The sequence below is a fragment of the Daucus carota genome, chromosome 8, assembly GCF_001625215.2.
Source record: "Daucus carota subsp. sativus chromosome 8, DH1 v3.0, whole genome shotgun sequence".
NCBI lineage: Eukaryota > Viridiplantae > Streptophyta > Magnoliopsida > Apiales > Apiaceae > Daucus > Daucus carota.
In genome coordinates, this window is record NC_030388.2 from 29,785,184 (window position 1) to 29,798,063 (window position 12,880).

Below are 12,880 nucleotides of genomic sequence, written 5' to 3' on the forward strand. Positions count from 1 at the left end.
TGTTAAACGTATACTTCGGTATATAAAGGGAACCATGGAACTTGGCCTGGTGTATATGAAAGGCACTGGTAATTACATTCTTAGTGGGTATTCTGATAGTGATTTAGCAGGCAATGTTGAAGATAGACGAAGCACGGGTGGAATGGCCTTTTACTTGGATGAGAGCCTCATTACTTGGGTCTCACAGAAGCAACGATGTGTTGCCTTATCATCATGTGAGGCAGAGTTTATGGCGGCAACAGCAGCTGCCTGCCAAGGAATCTGGCTGAGGAACTTGTTAGGTCAAATAACGGATGGAGAACTGCGCCCAGTAACCATATATGTGGATAACAAGTCTGCTATAGACCTCGCTAAAAATCCTGTTTTTCACGGAAGAAGCAAGCACATAGATATACGATACCACTTCATTCGCGAGTGTGTAGAGCGGGGAGAGATTGTTATTAAACATGTCAGGACTGATATGCAGAGGGCGGATGTATTAACAAAGGCAATGACCACAGTCAAGTTCGAACGGATGAGGGCGTTGCTGGGTTTGAAGAATTTGCAGAAGTGAACTTGCTTAGATTAAGGGAGAGAATGTTAGGATTATTAATTTAAGCAAGTTTCTGTTTTCAACTAATAAATCTAGCTGGCAGTGTAATATTAACTGCTAGAAATAATCATGGCCTGTTAGCGTTAATTCAGGAGAGTTAGCATGTAGTGAGGCATCATGGAGAAATCGCAGGAGTGATTCTAGATAGAGTGTTTTGGAAGTTCTTTATTAATACTTATTTGCTTGTACTCCTTTTTCTATCATCAGAAGTAGTAAAACATCTTTTCTTCTTGTTTGTTCTTTGTCTTTCACGTCTGCATACAATATAGAGCCTGTTCTGGTTTCTTCATCATCATCATTGGCCTCCTCTAAACCATCTTCATCTACATTGATGTCACAACAGCGTAAAGATCCTTCGGGTACTTCTTCAGCCAGAAGGAGGAGAGAAGATTCAGGTGAAAGCAGGAATACCGAGCCTTCTTGCATCATTTTGAACGCGACTGACTGCCAAGATTTAGATACAGCCGAAAATCTGATAAAATCCTCACACGAGCCTACCATTTTTTGCCCTATGTTTTCCACCAACTCAGATGGTAAATTACCCCAACTCACGTTTCTTCTAGCCAAGTAGCCATGAAAGAAAATGAAAAAGAAAGGACAGAAGGAAATCAATAAGACTATAGCTTTGATGAATTGGATGATAATATTTGAGGCAACGATGATCAAGTGAAAACTGCGTACAATATATATAGACATCTATTCAAACTAGTATTTAATTAGGATTTGTTTGTTTTTCCATGCATTAATTATTCAAGATCTGCTGGATATTATATTTAACATTTAATTAGATTTTATTGAAAACGGAAAGGTAGATCATATCTAGTAACGAACAAGATTTTACTAAGATACTAGTAACTGATATGTAATATGATTTCAACTTAATTGTAAATGATATACTCCCTCCGTCCCTATTTATTTGTCCACTTTTAACATTTTCACGCATATTAAGAAAATTTAAGTTTGATAAGAAACTTCCATCAATACCCTTATTTAATGCCTTAATTGTAGGAAAATACTAGTGGGATTACTTCATTATCCAATACAAATTTGATGAATCAGTAAATAATAGTCATGATATTTATATCTAGAAGAACAAAGTCAAAGACTCTTCAGGTTATTAAATGAAAAATTTTACTTTGGTTATATAAATGGACAGATAAATAGGGACAAGTTTTTACTTCCAAAGTGGACAGATAAATAGGGACGGAGGGAGTATGTACTAGGATACGAGATATATTATCTGTACAATATAAGGAATTAAGATATATTATATTAAATTTTATATATTTATTAAATGTCAATATATATGATATATATATATATAGGGGCCTACTCTACTAGAAACTAAATTAGGCTAGAAACTAAACTAGTATCTGACCAATTTTCTATCACTATTTTTAACTGCAAATGTCACTCGTTTGTACATCACAAATCACTATTTCCTATACAAGAAATCTCAGAAATATAGATATATAAATATACATATATACAACATATATCATCATCATCTTCACTCATACCACATTGATGAACCTCTGGGCATCCTTATCAACCCATTCCACTGGTGCCGCGGTCACCTATATCCACGATTGACCTACCATCGCTTGTCACCATAATTTACCATTACTAGTGATTATTTACCACCACCACACACCTCATCTCATCATTTTTTTTTTACCATCATAGACCTTCTACAACTATAATTGATCATCAATAATCGATAACCAATAGCAAACATAAGTAAATTTTCTCAATTATCAATAATAAAAATTGCTAATTTAACCGCATAAAATAGTGATAACTAGCGTATAAACGAGTGATATTAGTAGTTATAAACAGTGATCATGGGAGTGGTTTCTAGTTTCTAGAATAACATTAGTTTTCATTTGATCACTTGCCTATATATATATATATATATATATATATATATATATATATATATATATATATATATATATATATATATATATATGCTTTTTATATGTATTAAATGTTAACCGTACACAATATAAATATTATAAGATATTTATATTGTGTTCGTATCTTTTGAAATCTTTTTAAATATTTTATGGTGATATATGATAATCGCATTAGATTTGGTTCGATCGTGTTCAAATTCAAATCATTGTGGTAATAAAATTAAATTCAAATTCAAATTTATAATAAGTTCTTGAACATGGAAACAATTTCGTAAAGATTTAGTATTATATCTTTGTATATAATATGATTTCTTCTGTGATGAACAAGAATCCCTTTTAAAATATAAGTGTATAATGGATTTTTTTTTATCATCAGGAATACTAGTATTGTAAAATCAAGACATTTTTCGGAAGTAGGAGTAGTCACATAGTCAAATCGTTGGAGTACAATCATGGAATCCTCCTATAATCAAATTATCAAATCATATAAATCAGCATGCGATTCAATGTAAACTAAAATGATATCTGATAGACTAGGACAACAATTTTCTCATCAGTCTCATACTTTTTAAAATGATCTTTCTTCATACGAGAGTGTACTAAAAGTCTTGTTTATCCATTTTCCCAATATCATACATATAATATTATAATACATCAAAAGTATTTTGCGAAAGTGCACGGCTAATTTAGTACGTGTCCGGTATGGATATTTACACTTTGTATACATGAATGTAAACCATATAAATACATTTATAGATAAAAAATATATTTTTATATAAAAATTATATATTTACATATATATAATATATATGCACATCTACAAATTTCTACATAATTATATACAAATATAAAGATTTAACATATACTTAATAAAATAATAAATTAGAATTTACTTTTAAATATATCTTAGCTAAATTTAATTATTATATTTATATTAAATGACATAAACAATATACTAACACATTTTGAAATAGATATAAATTTTAGATTAAAGACACAAACTCTAAACAAGTGACTTATATATGAATTAAACTTTCAAGTACACGAGACGAAACTATATTATGGGTGCTACAGCCGTACAGATCACATACATCTTTAAAAGTAAGGGAAATTGTGCAAATGAGTCCTATTCTAATTTATTTCTAAAGAATACAGTCTTCATTTTCTTTCAAAAATACTATCTCTCTCCTCGATTCCTCCTTCAATCGCTCTTCCCGTCTCTTTATCTTTATTTCAAATTATAATCAATTTCGATCTTATACACACTTATATATACATATATATATAGTCACACATATATGTTGAACAGGAAAATTGGGTTTCATAACATATTGGGGCTTTTGTGTTAATTGAATTTGTGAAACATGTGTTAGATTGATTGGAATTGTGCATGGGATGGATATCTTGTTGAAGTTTTGGAGTCGTGGATGAAGGAGCCATCATGGATTTGCTAATTATGGTTGTGCACGATGACAAGAAAGAGGGGGTGACTGTGAGAGAGTGGGGATGGGGCGATTGTGGACTGTCAAGCCGTTGGAGATGAGAAAAGAGAAGTATGGATAGAGCAAATCGTAAATCATATTGTTTGTTTTTAATTAATTTTCTTGGTTGCTTTTAGTTGATTTGAGGTTGCTTTTAGTTGATTCTCAGGTTGTTTTGTTTTGTGATATTGGTACTGACCGGGCCACGACACTCTTTTTTACGATGTTTGTAACCAGTTACAAAATAATTAAGTGTAATTTTGAAATTTTATCTTCAAAGTTATATTTATAGTTGCAAATATGGTTGTTAGAGTTGCAGAACTGCTTGTTAAATGCAATCTCCGTGTTTTTGTGAAAAAATTTGGAAAAATAATATTATTGTAAATTGTTTCTAAAAATTCATATTTCTGAAAATTTTAATAAAATATTTCTAGAACTTGGGTTTTTGTGAAAAAAAAAATCCTAAAAATAAATGCAATTCGGCCTTGTTTGATACGGACCATTTGCGGCCTACAAAAAATGCCTTACGGCCCAAGTCATTCATTTGAATCCATAACAAATTACCATGTCTGAAATATTTGTTCCAGCTTCCAAATTAAGAAATCAGCAGCCGTACCATACTTGACCACTTATTTGCATGGATTTTAAGGAAGAGATTCCAAGTTCTTTCTAATCTTATCCAGAAAAATACCCGTTTATATTTTGTCACTTAAAATCAGAAATAAATTATAAATTTAAATTAAAATTTAAAGTTAGTTTGTGATATTTTAATGACTTAATTTTATTAAACTTTTTCTATAAAAAAAATTAACATTAAATCCTAAATTACCCACAAATTATTTTTATTTGTGTTATTACATCATTTTTTAATTACTCATAAGTTATTAATAAATTAAAATTATTCAAACAAATACTTTAAACTCCGAGATTATCATCCTAGGTCATGATTCATAATTTTAAGCTAATGATGCATAATAATCTTAATTCTTTGATTACAAAAAAAAATAATCAACAGCATAAAATTTCCCACTATAATAAGCAATATCAGTAAAAGGGCCTCAGGATGGAACATCCACCTCACTACACACTGCTGTCTCCTAGTGTAGCAAAGCCCAAATTTTCGGATCCATAAAATCATCGCCAAGTGCATTTTCTTTCGTATGTACTTCTGATGACATGACAACTTTTTGTACAATTGTGTTAAACTCACAGTTGGAAGCAAAATTTGCTGTCTTGATAGAAGATGCAATAAATAGGTTTCAATTAAAATCTTTCCTTAGTTTTCCAGCCACCTCTGGTAACTCAACCTAGTTTTTAATCAGCTGATCATAATCTCCATCATCCCTATGGTCTTCAAAAAACTGCAGGTCATTCTTCCCATGGTGGTATCCATCTTCGACATCTACATCTATATCGCAATATCTTGAAGATCTTTCAGGAACATTTTCTGCAGCCAGGAGGATTGGAGACTCGGGTGAAAAGGAAAACATGCAAAAGAAATCTGCAGCTCAATAAATTAGATGATCAGGACTCAGGAGGGGGGAAAACAGCTGGTAATTATGCAGTAAAAGAGTTGATATATAGCGGACATCTATAGGTTGGTTGGTATTTGAAATTAAAATCTGCATATTTTAATAAATATTCAATATAATAAGATACCCCCTTATGAAGACAAAGAATAAATAAAAATATTATTATTTAGTAGAAATATAAAAAAATAAATTAGTTATAATTTAATTATATTAATGTTAATTTTCAGACTAATCATTCATCATTTTAATCAATTTTCTAAGTGATACATTTGTGGACGGTAACTTTAATTAAAATATACTAAACATTCTCTAATACTCAGTGTTTAAAGTACTAAATTAATATGAAAAACGTTTCTCAAAATAAAATTTAATTTTCCTAATCTAAAGTGACCCGAACATTTCCACCTAACGAAAACTATTTGGGCCCAGTTCATTAATAGTTTAGAAACAAGTTAAAAAGCTGTTTCTTAGTCTCCACTTTCATTATTATTACTATCGATTCCTTTTAGTACCCAACATAACATGTGATGAACATATATACATATAATTCAAAAGCAACTTTCCATTTTTAAGCCTATAGTGAGTGTCTTTCCCTGGCTTTGTTTTTTGCATTCTCCGCAAGGGAAAACGATTCTCTTGGCATCACAATAAAGTCTAAAACATATGACTCAAACCCACTTTATCTCTTTCTACCATCTTTCTGAGTATCTATCTGTTCTCAACCGTATGGTTGGCCAAAGCCAAAGTAACAATGCTTTGTCATTAAATAGTTAAGAAAGTTAGAGAAAGACAATGATACATACCACATAATTCTAAACTATCACCTTCGATCGATTGGTTTAACAAATATTATTAGTGTCTGTTGATCTTTTGGCACCGGCCATTTTTAAGGAGACTTGGGTTTTTGTTAGGATCAAACACTTATCACTACACCAGACGTAGAATCGAATCCATATCTGCTCTGATACCAATTGTTAAGATCAAGTGCTTATCGCTGCACAAAAAACGCTATTTGTTGGAAATGACACAACCATGCATAATTTTTATAAAGTAGCAGCTAGATTTCGAGTTAAGGGGATGCTGGAGTCCGGAAAATAAGCATGAGAGCCAAAATGTAGAAGAATTACCTAGCTATCTGAATTTTTTTCAAAATTTAAACAAAGACCACCCTTAAAAAGGTACGAAAAGGGTTGCACGTGGTCCCTAAAGAAGGCACCAGGGGGGTTAAAATAGAAACCCAGCAGATGAAACCAATGGTCCTCTGGTGGCCTTTTGCTTTGTTCTCAGTCATGCTAGAACTCAATTTCTGGACTTCTCACTTGGCAGTACCTTTTTTTCTTAATATTTCCTGCAAAATTTCCCTCCCCTTTATCCAACTTTTTGGAACTGCGTATCCCATAATCTCAAAATAGTGTATTAAAACACAGTCTTGAGGTGCGCATGTTTCTCTAAATAAATGAAAGCAAACAAGAGTAACTGCTAGCTGGTGACGCAGCTCTCTGCATGTGGCTGAATTATAATTTAGAAATTTGTTGTATATTTTTGTGTTTAAGTGTGTGTTGTATTTTCTGAGTGAGAGTGACGAGAGCCTGTGTTTTAACCATTCAACTGTGGCACTGAAAAACATGGTGTCTGCAAAGGCATTTATAAGAAACAGAAATGCATTGACAGCATCTCTCACTTTATCTCTTCATACTGTACAGATCTCTCTTTTAGATGAGAGCAGTACAGCTTCAAGATTTGAAATATATACACACTCACCCATCATATATTGTACAGGTCAATAATTCTTCATCAGATGACCCCATTCCCATCCCCACATATGATAATTGATAATCAAGCAATCTCATCCACTTAATTAATCCTTACAATGTTAGGTTTACAAAGTACTCTTTGGTTTTAAATCTTTAAGGTTCTCAGAGAGTTGATTTCGATTAAAAATTTTGAATTTTCAGGTTCGAAATAATTAAAAATGATTAATATTTTTATAGGAAGGGGGCATTAAAAATACTACTCACTCCTCTCAGATCTTCTGTTTTATTTAATTTTTTATGCTCAAATTGACGAAATTTTGAATATTATCTACTTTTTATAATTTACCAGATTTGAAAAATAAATATTAAAATAGATAAAACGTACTTCTAGTGGTACAAAATTTTTTAAATCTCTAATTCTAGTATATGTACAATATTTAGTCAAAATTTAGTCAATTTGACAAAAAAATCAAATAAGAAAAAATAATTGGATCGAAAGATACTATATAATTCATGACATATGTTCGTGGGTGGCGTCCGTAAACGATAAATTCCAGGTATATTAATTAAATTCTTGTTATTTATATATTTTAGGGGAAACTATTGACAATACTTACAAGTTAGTGATGACAAATCTGGAGAGGGTTGCAGGTTTTCCATTTTCGGCTTTTCTTTGACGTACATGTCACATGTGAATGAAGCTGTATGTTTCATGCACTGCATGGTAAAAGTAATCTAAACACAATATCACGTGAGCCTTACGTTGTACAGTGCAGTAATTAGTAGAGCCTTCACTTTTTAATCATTCAAGTGCAGAAAGATTTCCTAGCTCCTCACCAGCTTGCATCTTTCTCTTTGCTTGTATTTCCATATCTCAACAACTCAGAAGTGTATCGGACAGTTACATTTACATAAGTAAAGAAAAACATGTTTGTACGTTAGAATCGATACCTATTGCTGTAAAACTGTGTTTTAGAGATTGTTTTAGATATGCTCTTCTTGTTTCATATGTTATGTTCAAATAAGATCGACAAAAATACACTTGAATTCTTGATGATGATGAGGCCGTTTAGACAAGTTTAAAAAATTTGATTTCCTGTTTAAAGTAAAATAAGTGGATCAAAAATGATAAGTAAATAAGTTATTGTAGTGTTTGAAAAAGAAGTAGAAGCCCTGGGAGAAAATCTAGCATTCCCAACTTATTAAAAATATTTCTACTTATTTACACAAACAATCAAGAAAAACCAGAACCTAGAAGCCGCTTATGCTTCTCTTAAGCAAACGGGCGTGATGTAATATGTATATACGAATCTTACAAGTTTTTCAGCTCGATTAGAAAATGACCCGTTTTCTTGTAGTGCTAAGTATATGACATTAATTTTGCATTGATTATAAGAAATGAAGAAAAATGGAACACAAAAGATTTTATAGAAGGACCTCACAATATGAAAACACCCCAGCAATCAAGAACTGCATACAAGAATCCCTAATGACATACATATAAACCAAAAAGCCATAAAGATAATGACAAACATTTGTATATTTTATCATTAATAAAATAGAGAAGCTAGGTATTAGCTACTCTCCTTCTCCTTCAGTTATAGCTGAATTTGACATGTAGCTTATCCCAAGTGAAGTCTCATCAGCAACAGATGAATACATAGCACCTCCTGTTGTTTTTGTCGTGTGAAATCGTTGCTTACAAGCATGACAAGTAATTTCCAGCATTGTGGAGCTCATCTTTCTTGTTGCTTGTTCTTTCAAGTCCTGAGCTTTCTCGAACTCAGCCTGTGCTTGTTGTCGAATTCTCTTTGCATTTGCGAACTCCATTTCGGCCAATTCAATCTGTCTCTTCGCTTGCTTTCTTGCTTCTTCGGCGAATGCCTTTTCCTTCTTGGCCATCTTTAAGTGCTCCTCCGTGCTCAAACCTAACGCACTGCCATCAAGATCATTGCTCCCGATTGACAGTTTCAGTTGAGTCGCATGATTCTCATCGCGAGTCTGGTTGGACGACTGATGATTATTTGTAGCGTGTGATGACATTGGTAATAATTGTAGCTCCAAGTGTTGACGATGCAGATGATCGCGATCATGGTATGGAGGGAAATTCCTCGTGTGATCGCGATCCGATTGAGGTTGCTGCTGGTGAGGAGGAGGAGGCGTCGGCATGGGAAATGATCTAAGCAATTTCGATATGTTGCTCAAGTTGTTTTCGCTAGACGGGCTCGCACTTGAAGCTGTACGAGAAGAGCAGGCCTGCTGCTGATGCTGCAACATTACTTGTAAATGACTCGGCTGGACTCGACGAATAGTACAAGCGTCTTGGTGCTCAATGAAACTCTCAACCCTTAAAAATTCATAAAAAAAACCGTTAAAACTCGTTTATTTGGTCTCTGATTTCCGAGTACTCGTCCAAAATTTACTTAAAATATCTGTAATAAATAAATATTATGAATAAATGTAATATGATCCTCTCGCACTCGGACGGAAGGTGAAGTTGTGTTTAAAGAAAAAGAGGGAGTAGCAGTATAGTACAACTGCAAACAAATCAGTCAAGATGGTAATCAGAGCTTCCTCTTCCTAGTGTAGGGCTACCAACAAACAACCAATAATATACTCATATACTACTGCTATAGACTATGCTCTTATCATTCTCTACTACGACTATGTCACTAATCATTGCTTTCTTCAATCCAAGACTAACAATGAATTAAATAATCTAACCAAATCTAGCTACCTACCTCTATATGTCAATACAACATAAACTTAGATATAGTGTAATAATATATATAATTATATGAAATGGTGATTCTTGGCCACATAGATTTCCATACAAGTCATGAATATATGACTAATCTCTTATGAAATACCCATAAGGTATCCGGTTATAATAGTATAGCATAGATTATGAAACACCGATCAGATATTTGGTATTCGGTTTTAATAGTACAGTATAGATTACGAGATATCGTGTTCGAGTTAAGAACCTGGAGAAGACGCGACCGCAGTCGCAGGAATGGCCTCGAGTGCCGCAAGTCTTGAGATGTGCCTTGTAATCCGACTGAACAGCATAGCCTTTAGAGCATTTCTCACAAACCCATTGTTTGTTATTACTGTGTTTTCTCCGAAAGTGCTTCTTGATCCCCACGAGATCACCCAAAGCATGGCAGGGATCATGGTGCAGACAAGTCGGTTCGGGACAGACAAACACCCGTTTTCGCACCTCCGGCGACTCTCGCTTGAGTAGCTTCCAAGGTACCTTGTGTCTCCGGCGATGCATCTGGAGATTCTGATCTCTCTGAAACCCTTGGTTACAGATCTCACACACATACCTGTCTGATTCAAGTAATGTCTTGGGTGAGAGTGATACAACCTCAGCATCCGGATCTAACAAAACAAAATTAATATTCCTCAATATCACCATAAAATGATCATATATATAACGAATAACGTACCATCTCTACGGGTTTTCGATCGTCAGATTCCAACCCGATTAACTAAAATAATTATATCGAAAACCCGCTCATCTCGTTAATTGGGTTGGAATCTAGTTTACGACGTATAAACGTAAACAGTACAATTCCAATCCGATTAACTAAAATATTATTGTATCGAAATCCCGTTCTTCTCGTTAATCGGGTTGGAATCTGGTTTACGACGTATAAACGTAAACAGTATAATTGTAGATTAGGGTAGCTGAGAAGTAGCAAACCTGGAGTACCAGCTGGTCTTCTTTTTCTTTTGTTGGAGCCCCCATTCTCAGAGGAGTTGGTGAAAGCATCAGAGGAAGAAGAAGGACCAGCTGAGGCCGTCGCGTTATTATTGTCCAACATGGGATTGGAATAAAGAGAAGCTAACAAATGATGAGTTTCTTGAAAAACAAATAAGAATATATAGAATTGATTAGGAGGAGAAAACAAATCAATCGAATCAATCAAATCTCGCCCACTAAGTTGTTGTACACAGAGCTATTGAAACGAGAGTTATTTTGTTGCAGCTTTATTCATACAAGGGGGTAAGGCCAGACAATAATTTCATTGAGAGAGAGAGATAGAGAGAATAATTGAATTAAAGAGAGAGAGAGATGTACATGTTAGATAAGATGGAGAGGGGGAGAAGTTGAAGAAGAGGAGAAAGAGAGAAAAAGATGTAGGTGCTTTGTGAAAATCAGCTTTCTTTCTTTTTGAGAGCTTAACTTTAAGCTTTTATCATTTCTTTTTTTCTAAGAACTTTCTTGCTTTCTTTCATTGACCCCCACCACCTTGAGCAGGTAAGGTTGAGGCAAGTCTTCTCTTCTCTCTCTATATTCGTTTCAACTCTCACTCAAAAGCCTGTCTCTGTGAATTGTAATTGCGTGCATATTTTTTTCAGAGCTGTGAGCTTAGTATTTTTATTTTCAGTCTTTTTATAGTGTGCGCATGTGCACACAAAAGACACAAAATCAGATAAATTTTTTTTATTTTAGTTGGTTTACATTCTTCAATAATATTGGAGACCCTTCATTTACAACGGTCACACCAATAAAAAACACTCAAATTCGATTTTAGTGCTTAGTAGGTGTCCATGATCACACAAGAGACAAACCTTTTTATTTATTTTTTGGGGAACTCGAATTTAGAATTTTTATTATTTAGATCGGTCCAATTATTTTTGTGAACTTGTGTGTGTGAGTCGAGTTTTTCTTATCCAAGGATTTTGTTATCGAATGGAGTCCAATTAAATAAATACTTTAGATGAAATTATATGATCGAACTCAAACTCATTAACAAATAAGTCGAAATCGGTTTCAATTGTTTTAGTAGAAATGAAATAGACTACAATTTAATCCTCTATTTAATCTATATTATTTAAACTGAATGAAAATCTATCATGAAAATTTTAATTTAAGATCCAGGAGTATGATATATTTAAATAAAATATATATTTTTTATGATTTCTAATCTATATCTTCTATTAATAAGCAAAATTATTTTTCAGTGGAACATCATAATTGCCAAATATCATATTACCAAAATTTGGTTGTCATCATATAATTTTTTTAATTTAATTTCCTATATAAAGTAAGTCAATTTTAAGTTTTTACTCCCTCCATCCATTTAGTTATCACAATTCTATTTTTGTTGGTCAAGTTGATTAAGTTTCGACCAAATATTATAAATCACTCACTCATTATTTTAAAAAATTTAAAATTACATCTTAAAATAGATTAAAAGTTATTTCTGTTGATATATATTTTATTTGTCAATTGATAAAATATTAATAAATTCCAATCAAACTTTAGTCAATTTTAACCAGCACAAAACCAAATGTGACAACTAAAATGAGACTAGTATTCACAGACGTCACTACAAGCGTATTTAGGCTTCCAAGGATAAAATCTAATAAAAGAGTAAATGACCAACATAATATTTGATAGTCTTGACCCGTGTGAAAGAAAAAGTATTTTTTAGAAGTTACAAATACTAACTTTTCTCTCACAGTTTCCACTTCTTTACCAAACTTTACTAAACATTTTAATCACTTATAAATTTAATATTCTACTTTTAATTTTTACTTTATTTTTTATTTTAATCACGGAGCAATTATTTTCAGCTCATTCAAA

General features: G+C 32.7%; 1 protein-coding gene across 1 annotated transcript; it reads right to left on the reverse strand.

The window, feature by feature from the left end:
* Positions 1-8,682: 8,682 nt before the first annotated feature.
* On the reverse strand, positions 8,683-11,457 carry LOC108197356 (zinc finger protein SHOOT GRAVITROPISM 5). Its single transcript, XM_017364944.2, has 3 exons — positions 10,991-11,457; positions 10,266-10,665; positions 8,683-9,625 (listed from the first exon to the last, which is right to left on the reverse strand). The coding sequence occupies exons 1-3, from the start codon at positions 11,109-11,111 to the stop codon at positions 8,857-8,859; spliced, it is 1,290 nt and encodes a 429-aa protein (XP_017220433.1). The 5' UTR covers positions 11,112-11,457; the 3' UTR covers positions 8,683-8,856.
* Positions 11,458-12,880: the final 1,423 nt, after the last annotated feature.